At 44.7% G+C, this 19,166-nt stretch overlaps 1 protein-coding gene across 1 annotated transcript; it reads left to right on the forward strand.

The window, feature by feature from the left end:
* Positions 1-4,210: 4,210 nt before the first annotated feature.
* fam110b (family with sequence similarity 110 member B) lies at positions 4,211-11,643 on the forward strand (the record flags this gene model as incomplete). Its single annotated transcript, XM_083991922.1, has 3 exons — positions 4,211-4,390; positions 7,669-8,075; positions 10,734-11,643. Exons 1-3 carry the CDS (start codon positions 4,268-4,270, stop codon positions 11,641-11,643), a joined length of 1,440 nt encoding a protein of 479 aa, XP_083848048.1. The 5' UTR covers positions 4,211-4,267.
* Between the last annotated feature and the right edge of the window lie 7,523 nt (positions 11,644-19,166).

A 19,166-nucleotide genomic window follows, 5' to 3' on the forward strand; every position in this document is an offset into this window, starting at 1 on the left:
TCCAGATGAAGACCGGGCGGGACTGTGGGCTGAGAGCTTCCTGTTTCTGCTCCGAGCTGCTGCAGCCTCGCGGGTGAGAGCAGAGCAGCTGCGCTGCATCTGCGCTGCATCTGTATGCATAACTCCGTTTGCAAAACCGAGTTATGATAAAAACGTTATGATAAAAACTTCCAGATCATGAGCTGTCATGTGACTTTGATCGTCATCTATTTCAGTTCTCCTCGTCGTAGAGTCCCCAAATTTACATATGATGTGTATTAAAGTGTCTATTTTCATAATTTAAAAAAAAAGCAAAAAACGTAAAATCTCGTTTTTGGCACTCAACGCATGGGAACGAAAAACGAGAAATTACGTGGTTGGCACTCAATGAGTTAATTGAACGACTATTTGTAAATAAGACCAGTTTTACTTGTGATTAAAGGTGATAAATGATGATGTGCAGTGTATCTGTAATGAAAGGTGAACTTTTCAGACTATCTTTCTCTTATGAATAAAAGATCATTTTATTAGGTCATAATTTGTCTGTAGCTCATTTTCGATCTAAAAAGAATCGTGAGAAAATCGTATCGTGAACAAAAAATCGTGAATCGAATCGTGAGTTGAGTGAATCGTTACATCCCTACTCGTATGTGAAGGCAGGAAGCTCGTGGTTGTCTGTAACCGAGGGTCTGATGTGGTCTTTTCACACCTCAGCGAGTTGACATTTCTTTGACATCTCACTGTGGTTTTAAATATAGAGACAACTGCTTGCTTAAGCGTTATCATCATAAAATAACAGGAACCCAGTCGGACACTTGTATGCTGCTCTATGCACAGCAGAAAGTGCAGCTTTGCGCTTTCTTCAAAGTTCACCTAAGGTTCATGAACGTACATCTTCAAAGTTCAATCAAGGGTCATAAAATTTCCATTACAGGACATGTAAACAACATGCAGGGTTCCCATGTGTCCTGGAAAACCTGGGAAATGGTTGACCAATTTTCCAGTCATGGAAAACACATGACAATGAGGAAAAAGTCAAATGTCCTGGAAAGCTTGAGTTGTTGGAAAATGATTTATCACATCATGACAGCAGCTACTGTACCAGAGCTCTGTTAGACTTTTTCAGACCCTTTTTAGGATTTCTTTTCCAAACAAGTGCCTGGTGTTTCCGCTATTGGATCGCTAGCACGAGGGGTTTCTCTCCAGCGGCATGGTTTAAAAACACAAACAACATGTTTGTGTTGTTCTATGATACATTTGTCTTAATTCCTAAGCATGCCAGAGATTATTTAATCTATAAATTAGAGCCATAGGCTGCACATCTTTAAAGGGACATTGTGTAACTTCTCCTGTTACCTATCAAAAGTATGTTTTTCATTCATCAATAATTACCCCCATCAACAAACTGAAGTGTTCCGGTAAGCTCTGAATTTGCCGTTCATATCATTCATATATACATGGAGCGGGTAAGCTCAGGCTGGCTGCCATGTTTTTACGTTCAGTGGCAGCGTGACGGTAGGAAACCATGGAAACTCAGCGGAGACACTGGAGCTGTCGGCTCAGGTCGAGGTGGCGTCTGTGAAAAGTCACCGCGGTAACGCAGTGAGGAGGAATGGAGCGTTACACTGATGCTGCATTCACGTGCAGTCGGGCAGATGGCCGTCGGTAACAAACCAGATGTCATTTTAGTCACAGAAGTCGAGAGAAAGTCGGTAAAACGTGGGTCAGGTAAACAATATGACGTCGGCATGACAACATATTGTCACGTGTACTGTTTTGCCTCGTGCTGACAGACCATTTGTTTAAATAGAGGCTTGTTTATGCCGTTACGTGCAGCGGCTGTCTGCCGTCTGCCCAATTTCACGTGAATGCAGCATGAAAAATACGATTGAGTTGCTTGCAATATATAACCGTTGCCAGATGGGAGTAATTCTTACACAATGAATCAGACTTCTGGGGGTGAGAGAGGAATACACATAGAAATAATCATGTAGAAAATAAGGTACAACTGTCAAAAAGAACACTTCTTCATGAATTGGACTGGAGATGGAATAATAACATGTCTGTCAGACTGTAGCAGCTGGAAATGTCCTGGGAAATGATTTCAAGAGAAGAGTGGGAACCCTGATATGTGTCAATGAAAAAAGTTGAGATCTTTGGTGTCCAGAGCATAGACAGCAGCAGCGCTGAGATATAAAGCTGTAAGTAACTTTAATTCAGCTAATATAAAACAGATGATGCAGATGTGATTGAAGTGTGAGATTCATCTGAGCCATAATGAAGCGAGGGAGTCGGTGAAGAGCGCTACAGTAGCCTCTCTGGAGGATGACTCAGCACATCAACAGCAGCAGAGATCCGTCTGTAATGAAAAGCTGATGATGTTAAACCACTGTTTATTTCACCAGTTAACACGATGATGGCTGGTTTGCATGAGTCAGCAGGTTTCCCACAATGCCCCTGGTCTCTCTGACCTACTTCTCTGGGTTTTCATTGGAGAAAAACAGCAGTCTGCTGTCACTGTCTTACTTCTGTCAGTTGCCTGACTTCCTTGTTTTCTCCCTCTCTTTGATGCAGGCTCAGTGCTTTGACAGAGATTCAGACTGATGCTGCAGAGAGCGGCTTCAAAGCTGCTTTTATTCTTGTCTGAGTGCAGAAACATCTTTGTAAATGCAGTACTGTAGGAGATGGAGTGAGTAGCACTGTAGAAACACCATAGTGATGCTCTTTTAACCACAAGTGATGCTTAAGACGTACACAAAGATACCCTTCTTTGACACGATGGCTCATTACAAGCTGCACCAATGGTATGAAATGGTAGGCCTACACTTCCTGTCTCTTCAGTGGGCATGGTCACCAATACCAGCGTCAGAGGATAACTGCTTAATAACCAGAGACCAGAGAGCTGCCACTGAAACAAAGAGGTTTGGCCTTTCATCCACATGTAACTGCAGTTGTGGGCTCCAGAGTTTTTTGTAACCGGAGTCCAGGGTGAACTTTTTTCGAAAAGTACGGTTTCAGCAGTCATGTGTGGACAGGAAAACCGAGAAAGACCGCAATTTCTTGCCAACATTGTTTGACGTTGCACTGTGCGACGGTAAACAGTAAGTTGTATCTGTGGAGACTTGTGGAGCACTCTCGACGTGACCAGCTGACGGAGTTGCTGTTATGGAAGACCTAGCCAAAATACTGGTGCTATTTAGCAACTTCTGCCTAGCCTCGGTTCGCCATTGTTGTTTTTCTGGTATGAATTTTTCCAGCCTTGTGATTGGCTAAAATGGCCTTCCTGTTGGAGTGCTATTGCCACCTACTGCTTTGGCATGTGCATGACATTGTTTGAGGCGGATTTTGCGGTTTCATGTGGATGGAGATTTTTTTTTTCTAACTGGGACTGCTTTAGTGACAGTAGATGGAGCAGACTGAGGCGGAGTGGGCAGCTCCCAGGACTTATCCTGCAGGAAACCCAATGAAATGAAAACGTCCTGTTGACCATTTTACTTTTTTTGTTTTGTTTATTCATCATTGAGTACTTCTATGTATTTCTATCTGTTTGTTGGCTGTGTTTCAATGGTTTAAATATAGTTCTAGGGTCAGGGGTCAGGAGTAGTATCAGCTTTTATGGTTAAGCTTTGAGATGTATTATGTGAATGATGTGTGTGGGTGTGTGACTGTACTGTGTGCCCTGCCTGCACACACACTGAAGTGTATTTGTGTGTCCTGCTATTCCTGCTATTGTTGCTAGGTGCATGATGTCACAGTCTAGCTCTAACCCCATTGGCTCTCTCTCTCTCTCTGTTGTGTTTGCTGATCTCAGATCGAGCTGAACGGAGCTGAAGAGATGGTGGAGGGGCAGCGGGGGCTTTAATTTCCCATCATCCTCCGCTCCTCCTTGGGCCACAGTGGAGTCAGTGATCCACACCACTGCACTGAGACTCTTCACCTCCCGCTCGTCCAGTGTCTCAGTCTCTGTCTGTCCAGTCGGTCCTGAGTAAAAGACCAGTGCAGAACGCAGTCGGTCCTACTATGCACTACAGGACCTGAGCAGTCCCCCCCCCCCCGCCCCAACCTCCCCCTCCCCCTCCCCCTCCTCCTCCTCCTCCCAGTCCAGAGTCTGGCTCAGTCCCAGGGTCCCACATGGCCATGAGGAGGGTCGGGGGCTTCATCTCTTTCTAGACTCTCTCTTCTCCACCTTGTGTCTTCATGTTTTGGGGGTCCTGCGGTGCCCCTGCCCTCTGTCAACCCCCCCGCACCCGCTGCCACCACGGCCGGCCACCCCAGTCGCCTCGTTGCCATGCCGACAGAGACGCTGGCTCCAGCCCTGCCAGATAGCAAGGCCGCTGGCCCCGCGACGCCCTTCAGCTCCGCCGTGCCCCTCCGCATCCTCAACAAGGGCCCGGACTATTTCAGGAGACAGGTACAGTCACATCTGTGTGTGTGTGTGTGTGTGTGTGTGTGTGTGTGTGTGTGTGTGTGTGTGTGTGTGTGTGTGTGTGTGTGTGTGTGTGTGTGTGTGTGTGATGGTGAGACTAATGTGTTATTTGAAACAGGTTGACAATCAAATTAAAAAACTGTGCAAAGTGATGAACACACTGAAGAGAACCTAAGCTAATTATTACATTAGTACGTACACATATCAGTAACACTTTATTTGACGCCGATCTCTTACGCATTATAACCATACTTATAATGAGTTATAATGCAGTTATAGCACTGTATAACTATAGTTGTAAACACTCTGCTAAACTGCTTTATAACAATAACCATAACACATTATAAAGCATTTTATCATGACTTATAGGTCAGTATACGTTATAATTGTTAGTAACTCGCTGACAATGCCCACATCGACAATGCATTATAAATATAGTTATAATGTGTTATAACTGGCTTATAGACATGTATAACTATCATTATAAACACTCATAAATTATCATAAGGTTTTATAACAATAAGTATAACACATTATATATTTCACACAGGCATGGTTAAAGTTTTAGTTCTCAGAGTTTCATTTTTAGTCATGTAACTTTGTAAAAGTATATGTATTGTATTTATTAATATCACAAATTATATTGCAGAAAAAAAAATTGCAATGTTAGTTTTTTTCAGTAGCGTGCAGCTCTAGTTCTTAGGGTCAGGGGTCAGGAGTACTATCAGTTTTTATGGTTAAAGTTTGAGATGTATTATGTTAAAAACCTATTCAAGACACATGGCAAGGCAATTCTATTTGTATAGTCCATTTTTATTTTTATTTTGGTTTGTATAGCCCATTTTTACAAACAGTACTGTCTGGAAGGGCTTTACATAGCATCATTACAACATCCTCTGCCCTTAGACCCTCACATCGACCCATGTGGTTGTGCAGACTAGATTATTATCTCAGAGAAACCACAGAGAAGTCCTCTGTTCAGCAGACTGCCATCTTCCAGTGGGGAGGCCTGTGATCACACTGACCTCTGCCCCCTGAGCAATACATTGTGCAAATACCAAATGACATAATGTGGTTTGTTTCTCAGTGTTCACAGAAGCAACATAATTATGAACAGACCCCAGGAAGAGTCATCAGGACAAATACTTTGGCACTTATTGTTGATAAACCCAGAGCTGACATTCCAGCACCTTCCCCTTTTACAAAGCAGCTTTATTTCACTGCTGACTGACCTGCATCAACTCACAGCTGAGCACGGCTCATCAACAGGTCTTTTCCTCTGGTGACCTTGAGTCAGCAGCTGCAGCCTGTGTGTGTGTGTGTGTGTGTGTGTGTGTGTGTGTGTGTGTGTGTGTGTGTGTGTGTGTGTGTGTGTGTGTGTGTGTGTGTGTGTGTGTGTGTGTGTGTGTGTGTGTGTGTGTGTGTGTGTGTGTGTGTGTGTGTGACACCGGGGGCTGTTTTTCTAACAGCAGGTCAGAGTTATTCAGTGGATCAGGTGAAATGTCAGAGGACATAACACAAACAGCCACAGTGAGCTGACAGAGCTGCAGGCTGTGGTATGTGACCGTCACACCTACAAGGTGTTAACAACTTAAACTACTACAGCATGACTCAGCACCCCCTCCTCTGGCAGTGTGTGTGTGGACAGTCTGTGTTTACTATAGTCAAATTGCAATCATTTAATGTAGTAGTAGTAGCAGACCATAATAAAATCTAATGAAATGTAGCGCTCCCTGTGGCATAAAAACATTTAAAACAATTAAAAACAAGTCAGGAGGTTAAAACAAACATTAGAGCCATCCCATCAATCAATAGAATAAAGTGTAATGTGCAAAGTGCAGACACAGCAGACATCTTTGTTGTAACAGACCAAATATAAACAATTAAAGCCCCACTGTGGAGCTCTTAATGTTGTCTATTAACAAAAATCTAATTTCAGTCAAAAGTATGTGTTTCAATAATTAGTATTTACCTACATCAACAAGATGAAGTGTTCTGGTAAAGCTTTGAATTTTCCATTCATATACTGTATACATAGGGCTGGTATGCAGTACACTTTTGCTGCATTTACGTGTGTAGCAACCCAAAACGTAATAGCTTGCCAATAATGTAATAAAATGCTTGAGCCAATAACGGATTTTTTTTTTTTACCTGGTTATTACATTATTGGCCTGGTATTAAAACCCCTTTGAAAATGTAATAACTGGTGCCAATAATTTGATTGATTGATTGAAATTCAAACATTACATTGAAGATGTAAATATGTTACAAGTCCATGTGTTACAGCAAGGTTGTTGATAGACTACTATGCATACTTCCTCTGTTTGCAAACATACAGTATGTGAGAAATGATGCATGAAGCATCCTTTGTTTCTCAGTGTAGATGAGACACAGACACACAACGCAGAAGTTTAAATGTTTCACAACTGTGACATCTTTTGGCCTGGAAATAACAAAAAACATATAGTGATATGTATACCTATATACTGTATGTGTGTGTTTTTTGAAATTATTATTATGTTATCGGCTGCAGTTATTACAATGTCAAAAAGTTGTTGTTTTTTAAATACTAATTGGCAAAAAAGAAGGTATTACCTTACTGGCTCAAACATTTTATTACATTATTGGCAAGTTATTACATGATTGGCTTTATTATATTTAAAATGGCCAAAATTGTTACATTATTGGCAGTTATTATGTTTCGGGTCGCGACACACGTGGAATCAGGCAGACAGCAGTCGGCAAACAAACCGGACGTCATTTTAGTATGAGAGAGATCTGGTAGAACGTGGATGAGGTAAACAATACGACATCACCATAACAACATATTGTTACGTGTGTATAATTTTGCTGCCTGCTGTTCCGACAGACCTATTGTTTGTTTATCCCGCTCCATGCAGCTGCTGTCGTCCGTCTGCCGTCGGCCCGATTCCACTTGAATGCAGCATAAAGAATACTATTCAATTGGAACCTCGCTGCTACATAGAATAATTAATACACAGTGTGTCTTTAAAACAGTTTTAAGGTTAAAAGTGTTTATATCTTTAGTCCGGTGGTTAGTGCTGACTCGCTTCATGCATGTTCTCCTCAAGTCCCATGATGCACCACTATTCACAGACAGAAGTGTCAGTGGCTGCTCTGTCTGTGCTGAGTGTTGTCTTTAATCTTGACACATAGGCATGAGCGGAGACTGGATGAGTGTTGTATTCACTGACATGCAATGTGTTCACTGACACTTGTTGTGTCCCCGCTCTGTGTCCCAGGTGGAACCAAACCCGAAGCGCCTCAGTGCTGTGGAGCGACTAGAGGCTGACAAGGCAAAGTATGTCAAGAGCCAGGAAGTCATCAACGCCAAGCAAGAGCCAATCAAACCGCCCGTGTTGGCAAAGACTCCCGTCGGCCACGCCCTCTTGTCCAAGAGAGGCTCCGGTATCGGCGGGGGAGGGAACGGAGGCGGGATACCTTTCAAAGCGTCCAACAACAACGCCAAGTCAGACACGTGCGCGACCAGCAGCAGCAGCAGCAAACGAGAGAATTTAAACCTGGAGATCCTGAAAAATCTGCTCAACTCCTCCTCCTCTTCAGGAGCAGAGGGACGAGGGGGAGGAGCTAAGAGCGCGGTGCTGATGAGGTCATCTGGAGGAATGGCCAGGAGCTGGACGCCATTGGGGTAAACTCACGAGCCATGACTGCAGCTGATTAGTTTAAAGGGTTACGCCAACTTTTTTTTTTTCGTGTCTTGCCTCACTCCCGAGTCCATGACAAGCAGATAGACACCATCCTTTCGACTGTGCGTGCAGTAACAAGGGAGATACGGGCAGAGCTGGCGCACCGCTAATTAGCTTAGCTCAAACGCTGGAAGTGCATAGGTAGTGTTAGCCTGCCTCCTACCCGAGTCGAAATCAGCAGTCAGAAGCTGGTTTCATTTTAGCTCTAAACTGTCTAAATACCAGCTGTTTACAATTTTGTTCGGACGAATTCGGGCGCTACTCAAGCTAGCCGTTGTGACCAACGCACTTCCGGTTACTTTCACAAAATAAAACACCCATTGCCCTTCACATACAGAAAACCATGCCGATAGAATTTGTGCTTTTACTTTGAAATAGGAAGCTAACCTACCCTCGATGTAGCTAGTTTGAACCAAAACAAACCGTCTTTGCTTGAACTCTCCGTTTTGACCGATCTCATCCCGTTGTTTTGACCGCTCAAGATGCCTTACCGGAGAGTTTTGTCAGCTCTGAGACGAAGATCGGCCCGCCGGTTCCCGTTAAGAGTTGCTGAAGAGTTTCTTTGATGACTTTAGGTGGAGGCAGGCTAACACTACCTATGCACTTCCAGCGTTTGAGCTAAGCTAATTAGCGGTGCGCCAGCTCTGCCTCCCTCCCTCTCTGCATCCCTTTAATACTCATAGATCACATTAAGATTCAATAAGTCATTAACTCTTTCACGACCATTGACGAGTTAACTCGTCACAGCCTGCCGAACGTTCACGACCATTGACGAGTTAACTCGTCAAAACCGTTTTTTTTTTTTACAGATTATGATAATAGACACTCTCAGGTACCCTGTGTGTGAATATGGTAGTCCTCTGATATGTAAAAACTGTTTTTAAACTACAATCAAAACATAATGTTTTTTATAAACTGTGTGATCTTGGTTTTGTTTGAGTAATCGGTCTCCTTGAATGCTGCTCTGGGGACAGCGTGCAGCGTGCTGTGCGGCTGTCGGCTACAGTGTTGCGACTTTCTCGCTAAATCTGGCAACTTTCCAAACCCTCTTGGCGACTTTTTTTTTTTAGGTGATGTACAGAGTTCGGTTCGACGTGAGAAAAAAGGTAAAAAAAAATAGCCAAAAACATGTGGTCCGGAGCGGATGTGCTGAGAAATTAGTGTGGTCGCGAAAGAGTTAATGAAAACTGGTTTAAACAGTGAACGCAGGACAGTGATGAGGTAATACATCATCAGAACAGTGTCACTCTCCCTTATGCTCTTACTACCTGTGGCTGATCGCAATATTAACTTACACCATAAGCTCATTGACATGACAACCTGTCGCTCTCCACTGGTTGACTGTAGTGAAGCTACTGTAAGACAGTGTACAGGCTGCTGTGCTGCTGCTTTCACTGTCTGTCAGTAAAACACACACTTTTGTGAAAGGAGAGTTACATCTGTGCTAATATCAACATCAGAAGTCTGGAGGGATGATTTCGATGTCAGGGCAGTGGTAGTGTCAGTGGTTGTTTTTTATTGCTTTTTTGGCATCATATAAACAATATACATAGGAAAAAAGAGAAAATGATAAGCAAATAAAAACAGACTTCAGAAAAAGAACATGCTGGATTGCCATGTCTCTACAGCTTGGTCCTTCTTTATTATCAGTGTGAGAGCCCTTATCCTGTCGTTGAGGTGTAAACAGTCCATTTCTCCCACTTTTTGTGACATTGTTTTTATCTAATGAGTCAGTCAATCGTTCCATAACGTATATTTCATTCACAATTTTCAGCCAGTCATCTTGTGTTGGTGGATCTGGCTTATACCACTTTCTCGTGATTGCTTTCTCACAAGCTTTTCAGTAATGTCTGTCCTCTTTTTCTTTTAACACAACATTCCCTGTCATGGTGCCAAAATATGATAATATACATGACTTAGATTAATCATAGCTCAGAATTCTGACAATAACTAGGTGAACATCTTCCCAAAATGTTATCTCCAACATGGCTGTGGGACAGATGTGTATTTGTTCCTAATTTTGGGTGTGATGAAGAATTTAATTAAGTTCTTCCAAAAATATAATCTCCAAGCACATGATGATGTAGTTGACTGTTGTGTTCTCCAAATATACAACCATTCATTTTCAGAAATATTCACACCCAGCTCTCTCTCCCACTTCAGTTTTGGTTGTATTCCCTCTTGTCTCCATTAGATGCCCATATATGCCTTTTTAATTTGATTATTTTTTAAATAAATGTCAAAACTTAAAGATCAAAGATGTCATACAGTATAAAGGAAACTGTCCATGTCTGCTTGGATTATAAATTAGGTCTGGATTCTGTTAAAATATCAAAGCTTCAGTCCACAGAGAAATTCACACAGTCTATATTCAGAGACTGAGCCTGAAAACCAGCCGTCAGGACTTCTGTAACTTTGTGATGTCACAACAAAGCATTAACCGCCCCTTGATCTCTGGATCAGAGAAGACCAGGGTCTCTCTTCTGATTGGCTTGCGGGGTTTTTTTTTGTCATTAGAGAAAGATGGATCTTCATTATTCTCTTTATGTGTGTGGATGTAGATTTTACTCATTCATCCATGTCTGTGTCTCCATCTTTAGGATGCCGTTAACGTACCGATCCACGATGACCCTGAACGAGCAGCCGGCGGAATCGGCTCCCAGTCCGAGCACCTCGCACTCCCTGCGCTCCTTCTCCCATTCCCTGAAGGTCCCTCCCATCAACAGCGGGGGGCGCCGCAGCCCGCAGGGCGCCAACCTCAACCTGAGCCGACGGGTCCTGGACGAGCGAGGGGGCGAAGGGGGCGGAGTCATGGACCGCTCCCGCTCCCCGCTGCCCCCCCTGCTCACCTCCCACTCCTCCTCCGACCTCCTGCGACTGTGCAACGGCAAGCCGCTTCGCACCGCCCGTTCCAGCAGCTCCTCGGCCCCTCCCCTCCCACCCAAACCCAACCCCGCCTCCCTCCCTCCCCCCGCGCTCTCCCTGTCGCTGCCCCCCCCTCGTCCCACTCCGTCCCCCTCGGCCTTTGACAACACCACCCCTCAGTCGTTACCCTGCGATCTCGGAGACCCCTCCGGCACCTCCACCGACCCCACCCTGGAGCTGGGGCTGGGTTCGTCCGTGGTCCGCCGCTCCTCGCTACACAGGTCTAAATCGGACCTGTCGGACCGGTACGCCCGGGCCGGAGCCGACGTGGAACGCTTTTTTAACTACTGCGGCCTGGACCCGGAGGAGCTGGAGGCCGTGGGTCCGGAGAACTTCGCGCGAGCCAACTCGGACATTGTGAGTCTGAACTTCCGATCGGCCTCCATGATCTCCTCCGACTGCGACCGGTCGCGGCGGTCCTCCAACGACGGGCTGTCGGACGGGGACGAGGGCGAGGATGAGGAGGAGGAGGCCGGGGAGCGCGTTCCCTACGGCATCTCGGCCGTGGAGCGGAACGCCAGGGTCATTAAGTGGCTGTACAGCATCAAACAGGCCAGAGAGACACAGAAAGTGTCACACGTTTAGCTCCACAGACAAACCCCCTCCCCTCCCCCCATGGTTCAGAAGATGGACGGACCAGAGACTGATCCTGGGGCTGAACTGGAATCCCAAATGAACAGATGAATGAATGGAAGAGAAGGTCTGACTTGTTTGTTTAGAAATTAAGGAAGAGCCTCATGAACAAGAGGAGGAACACATGAACACAGGACATGTATGTAAACTAACTTTTCTTCTGTGAACCCAGTTTAAATTGACTGGACAAAACCCGAGCTACAGGAACCAGAGTGAAATGCACTAGCCTACTATTGTCTAAGGACTCAGAAAACAGCTGCCTCACGACCAAGGATCACGGCCTCACAGACAACATGTTGGCTTGTCAGGCAGGTTCAGGTGTTGTCCGATCCGGTCCGGTCCGGTCACTGAGTACATTAGACCTGACCTGGTTCTGTGGACCTGTGAAGGCAGTTGAGGTGGGACGTCATGTTCCTGCAGACAGCACCTTCAGAAACAATCAGACTCCTCCACCTCACTCGGTCGGTGTCTCATTCATCCACAGTTAAAACATGTTTGACATATTAATTCAAAACTAAAAACTGAAATCTCTCATTGACAAAAGTCTTCAGAAACCTAAATCCAGTTCTCTTGAAGGACCTCCTCCATCAGCAATTCCAGTTTTACTCTTCTTGAATCTCGACAGCTCAGTTTATCTCTGTCTTCCTGTCAGATCCTCTCAGACTCACCCTGGACAGGGAGTTCCTGTGAGGTGTCACCTTCAGGTTGCTCCACAGGTGTGTGGGCTTTAGGTCTGGACTGGCTAGGACACTCAGGAACTGTGAGAGACTGGTCCAGTGGCTGTTTGCTTCAGGTCATTGTGGAGCTGGAGGACGAGCCAGGTCTCCTGGACTCTGGCTCCTAAGACCTTACTCTATCTGGTTGTGTTCAACCCTGCTGCTGAGAACCCCCCCTACAGCTTAATGCTGTTATTGAGTTATCCAGGTGCTTAGAAAGACCAGGGGTCTCATTTATAAAACTGTGCGTAGGATCGTTACTAAAAGGGTACGTACGCCCAAAAGCCAAGTTTTGCGTGTGCCAAAAAATATAAAGACTTATAAAACGCTGCGTACGAACACTTGCAAGCAAACTTCCCTTTATAAATCACAAGTGTGCGCAGCTGAATCAGCTTCACGTTCCTCCCTGTACACGCCCTGTTTTAACCATAGATGGTCAATGCAAACCACCACATGAATGCGATCTGCATGTCAATGAGCCTGACGTGCTCTTGTTCTGTCGGTGTTGTGAATTAGCTGCAGGTGTGAAAGTGACAACGTGACATGTTGCTGCAGCTCAACGGCGTCAGCGGCACAGAGCGCACGCCGTGTTGTTTTGGTGCACTGCCCTCTCAAATGCTGGACCCGGTTCGGCACATAGTTACAACAATGACAACAGTTTTAATGTGAAACGAGTTATTAAACAGTCTCCCTCTCCCTCCTTTCTCCTCCAGCGGTGCCATGGTGCAGAATTACGCACGGGGCTCACCGCTGTATTATTTACAGTAATTAGATTTATGTATTTATCCCATGTAGCCGCGGCGTCCTCTCCTCCTCCTGCGCTCTGGGAGTGGACAATATGACGGAGAGACGGTGGTGATTAAATATAGAGAAGGAATTTTGATTTTGAATTTTCAGTTAGATTCTAAGAAGATGTTTCTGAAACACCAGTCCGATGCGAAATAAGGGTGCTGTTGAATTAAATCACCGTGGCAACATTGATCTAACGCATGCGGGTTGAAATTAAATGTGTAACGGCTGATAATAAAAACATAATCGTTCTTCTCACTCATCATTTCCTGAGTCGCCAATTCCCCTTTTCCTCCAAACCATGCGTACGCATGGGTCAGAGTTTGCTTAGGGCTGCGCACATTCTCCCGTCAAGTTTGTTTTTTATAGATCACAACCTTGGCGTGGAAAGTCACGTACGCCAGTTTCAGGCCCCGTTTTGTGCGTACGCAACGGTTATAAATGAGACCCCTGGTGTTCAGAAAGTGTTAAGACTAGACTGATAGAGAGTTTCTGAGACGCTTGTCTGTCCAGCAGCTCCCACATCTGAGGACTTCTCAAGCTCCTCCAGATCCTTCTTGCCTGGTTCCTCAGCCGGTCTGGACTCCAGTTTTACTAGAGCCCTGATTCCAGACCTCGCCCTGACCTGCAGGTGGACTGTGGTACCTTCTAAACGTTGTCCAGTTAGTCCAGACTTTCAGTTATAGTCTGAAAACTCAGCGAATAAGAGATTTCAGTTATATAATACATTTGATCTTGTCTAAAAACATGTTTTCACTTTGCCATGGGATAAGTCTAGACTGATAAACAAAAAAAAATATTGATTGAGAATCAAACATCAAAAAGAGAAGGGGCTGTGCAGAGTTCTGTCTGGTCACTCTACACCATCATAGATACATTCATGTTTTCAACACACACCAACTGACTGTAGAGTCTGAAGAGTCTGGAGGATTGAATGTAAGAGTAGATGAGTGACCGGACAGAATGAAGACAGATGTTCCTCCTGCAGTGACAGGTCAACAAGTCGACTGTGAAAACATCTAGTCACAGTGTCGATGCCTCCTGGTTCTGACCCAGACAAACACACACTGAACTCTATCTGTCAAAGCTAACGTCAGTGATGGTAGCGCTGCGTGACCACAACATGACCAGCTGATGTCTGGTACAGGTGTAACCGACCCATTCAGCTCTTCCTCCGCGAGTCCCCAAAGACTCATCAGGTTATTAGTGAATCTAGATGTTCTGAGTCTCCTGTTAGGTAGATAGATATAGAGATTAGTGAATGAGGGTGTGATGACTGATGACAGAGACACTGAGTGGACAGATACACACATGACAGAACATATAATCTCACAAGCACATACAATGGAGAGTTTCAGTGCCCTGGAGATGTGGTCCTACTCTGAGGAGTACTCTGGTGTTTTAGATATTGGCGTGCTGGAAGTCTGACGTCAGCGTGGTTCCTTCAGGTTTGTGTGAACGTTTAGATTCAGCTCAGCCTCCAAACCAACTGTTATGTGGTTTGTGTTGAACGTGAACCAGTCCAGGATCAGGACTCAGTCGTAGCAGATGACATATCTGTTGAGCACAAGGATTTTGGTGGCCCTAAACAAGATTTTGTTTGTGGTCCCCAAAGCACCCCCACCTGTAGGAACAGGAACGATCTCACCCTGAAGTTTACCCAGATCACTTATTGTTCTGTTGATCCAGTTCACTCCAAATAAGTGCGAACATAGTAGTGCACAACTGCAAACCAAACTGAAGGTGTCAAACTGACATACTCTCCATCAGGGGTCTCCAACACGTCGCTCACAAGCTACCAGTAGATCGCAACCCCTTTCCCAGTAGCTAGCCAAAGGATTAATGAATCATATATAAATTTGAAAACTTGATTAGTCACTCGCCAAACATGCACCTTATATCCAGGATTTTCCCTGCCAATGGAGAGCAGCCTTGGTTGAAGCGTGTGTGCGTGCATGGGGCCATTAAGATGTTGCGTGTAGTGTCCACAACCAAAGCGAAGTCGTACTATAGGTGCGCAGACAGTGCGTTGCACCTGCTTTTTCATGCATGTCCGCGATGCACAGAGGAAGAATCTCAACTTTTTGGGAGGCAGCAAGCACACTGCTTGTCATGTGATAAGAACCGACCAATCAGCTCCACGGACCTGCTTCTCCTGCAGCGACATGCTGGCTCTCAGTGTTGTCGGTTACCTGTCCAGTTGTTTCTCCCCTACTGTTTCCCAGCTCTGCCCCGAGATGTAGAATGTGTATTTCATTTCAAGACCACTGACTTGTATCATCAGAACAGACATGTGATTGTCAGCCTTTCATATTTAATAGAGGAGAAATTTTAAATTCAGTTATCAGTATGATAGAGGCTAAAAACATACAATTTTCATGAAGAGTGGGAAACACAGTTTTGTTTTACCAATGTCAAGAATTAGTGTTACAAAACATGAGTAGCTCTTGGCTGTTTTCATTTTGTAAAAGTAGCTCTCAGAGGAAAAAATGGTTGGAGACCCCTGCTCTACATCCACCTATTGATCTACAGGTCTAAGGTCAAAGAATCAGAGACCCTCAGACTAAGGCCACACCTGGTCTGGGTGTGCTCGTTATCCAGCAGGACACCAAAACACTCCCTTCAAAGCAGTGTCAGTGGGGTAGAATTGTGTAGACAGCACAACTACACACCTACTGACTTTGACTCACTGTGACAGAAGCAATCATGGTGCAGGTCAGGACAGGAAGGTGGAGGAGAGACAGCGGTCCTGTTGTCTGACCACTGAAGATCCAAGGTTTGTGTTTTTAGAAGGTTTTCGGTATTAGTCATACTGTAGATGCATACAACACACAACTACACACACACACACACATAGGAGAAACTCCAGTATTATGTGCAGAGACAGCAGGCTGTCCTCAGCTCTGCTGTCTCTCTGTCTGTTCTCAAAGCCAATCACAGCAGGAGATCTGTTGCTTCTAGAGTCTCTGTGTGTGAGTCCCTGATAGTGAGGAGGATGAAGCTCACCCTTCATCTTCCTCATCTGTCCACAATATCTGCAAGTTGCTGATGTATCTCCAGGCCTGAAGCCATAATTGGTGTGAATGCAGCACCACGGTCAGTGTGTCTGCCCCCCCCCCCCCCCCACCCCACCCTAAGACCACCTTTATCACCTCCACCTGCAGCAACAACCTGCTGGGCTTCACTTCCTGCTTCACACACATAACACAGCATCACTGGTGGAAGCAGCAACACCTGAGGCAGGTATACACATGGTGGCAGGCCGGTGTGAGCAGGTGAGATGAGCCACGTATGCCATGGACCAATCACAGATCTGATTTCAAGAAAACCAAGGGAGAAAAAAAAACACAGTTTGAAATCGAATTGCTCAGTCCACCTGTTATCTCACTTCTGCTTGACCTTGACCCCATTTCCAGTTCATCCCATGGCTGATAACAGCAGCCAGGTCCAGTCCATCACAGAGGTCTGTCCAGGTCTGAGGTAGCCTACTTAGTGACATCAGTATCACTCTCTTAATTTGCTGCTCAAATGAATGAGTTTGTGACACCATGTATGGTTGTAATGCTCATTTATCCATGTCTGACAATCAGAAAGTGAAGATGAAAATGAAAGATCAGGTCAGACGGCTGCAGACTTTTCTCAGCTCAGGTCCACATCACTCTGCATCTCCTGGTCCACACTCCAGACAGGTGTACAACGATTTCCCAGAGGCGCTAACACATCAAATTGGTTCCACTACAGTGACTGGCTCATCTTAAAGGAGACATGTTCTGCCCCTTTTCCACAAATTAAAATAGTTCCCAGGTGTCTTAAAGACATGTCTGTGACATGCTTCAGTCAAAATACCCCAAGGTTCAAACATCACAGCTCTGTTCATCCTCTCAAAACAGCCCTGTTGAGAACAGCTGGTTTCAGTGCCTGTCCCTTTAAATGCAAATGAACCACTGCTTGCCCCGCCCCTTCTACTGGTACCAGGTAGCGATACTTTTTTTCCTACTATGGCCACGCCAAGACCCGCCTTACTCCACCTCTGATTGGCTGCCTCTGCAAGGCTAAGCCTATACCTGCCTTTTACCCTAACCTTAACCACTCCCTTCACACGCCTAAACCAACCGTCTTTGCCTATCCCAACCGGCAGAGTAAAGGGCATCGTGATAAGCCAATCAGAGGCGGAGTAAGGCGTATGGCGTTGCCATAGTAGGAAAAATGTTTTCGCTACCATGTAGGGGTGGGGTTATGCAAATTCGAAAACTAGTTACATCATTGGATGACACATGAGGGAACAGCTCGTAAAACCACATGGATTTCAACCTAGGGAGCCTGAAAATGATTGGTTCTTTTGTAAATTCTCACATTTTCGGGACCGGAAGGCAAAACAAACACCCAAATAGTTAAAGAGCCTTCAAAACTTCCATAATATGTCCCCTTTAAATGATTTCATCATAAAACTGCAACACTGGAGCCATGAGATGTGTTAAATGTCCAAGGGTCATGACCTTTCACCATCAAGCTGTCCTGTCAGAATCTAACATGTTCTATGATTCTTTCTACATGAGACGCAGGTGAAGTGAAGTGAAGCCCACTGGGAGACAGACCCTCCCTCCTCCCCTTGCTCTGAGCTCAGGGCTGTGCTAGCATGTTCCTGTCCCCCCCTCCCACCCCCACTCCCACCCCACCAAGCCCCAGGAACCCCTGCTGCTTCTCACTGTCAGCATTAATAGAGAATATTGTAGAGTTCTGGCAGCGTCCTCCTGCTTCAATGTCCCTGTGTCTACATGGTGCGTGTGTTTTTTTTTTTTAAATCCTGGACTGACAGATAGAGTTCTTCTGTGGTACCTGCTTTGTTTTCTTCTTCTCTGTGTAAATGCTGTAAGAAATTGTACATATTGATTTAAGAAGCACTGTGTTGGATTTCAGTTCTTCTGTCTGAAGGTTTCTGTGTAACAAAAGATCCTGAATGAAGATCAGCTGTTCTGCTGCCCTGATACAGGACTGCGGCCGGTCCGGACTGGTACAGGACTGACCGGTCTGGACTGGTAAAAAGGACCACGATCCAGGACTGTGATACAGGACTGTGGTCAGTCTGGGCTGGTTCAGAGACTTTAGTGTTGACTGTGTTTTTTCAACGTGGAAACTTCACATTTTGCTTGAGAACAAAAAACTTGTTAATGTTTCTTTTGCATTATTTCAATAAATGTCTTTGTTTGCCATCTGATGTCAGAGCGTCTTCCTGAATGGTTCTCAAAGGTGCTCACTGATTATTAATGACCTTCACCCCTCACATGCAAAACTGACCTTTATCTGTGCATGTGATTCAGCATGTCCATGTTCTACCAGATGTTAGAATCCAGCCTCAGTTTCCAACAAAGTCCTGAAACCACCTTATACTGCAAAAAACTCAAATATCTTACCAAGAATATTTGTCTTATTTCTAGTCAAAATGTCATTTCTAGTCAAAACAAATCTCATTATACTTAAAATAAGATACATCACACTAAAAAATTGCTTGTTTTTAGACACCTTTTACTTCTTTCAAGCATATTTTTTACTTGAAATAAGTAGAAAAATCTGATAGTGGAGCAAGTTTTTCTTCCTTATTACAAGCACAAAATACCTGCTTTCCCTGGCAGATTATTCTACTTATTTCAAGTGAATCTTTGTTTGAAACAAGTGAAAATTATCTAAAAAGAAGTTAATTTTTATTTTAAGTGGAAAGAGATTACTGTAGTTTTGACTAGAATCGAGACATTTTGACCAGAAATAAGACAAATATTCTTGGAAAGATTTTGAGTTTTTGCAGTAGCTCATTTCTTCCTACGGTCAGATACAAACCACAAGGGTGTCCCAGCTGCATGCACTAGACTTCTGTTGTCATGGTAAAAATAATAAACTTGTGGTTAAGGATGTGGCTCCAGGTTGTTAAAGGCACAAAACACTAACAGAAGATCATAGTTAATAAGTCTGAACTGC

Source organism: Trachurus trachurus (genome assembly GCF_905171665.1).
Source record: "Trachurus trachurus genome assembly, chromosome: 17".
Lineage (NCBI taxonomy): Eukaryota > Metazoa > Chordata > Actinopteri > Carangiformes > Carangidae > Trachurus > Trachurus trachurus.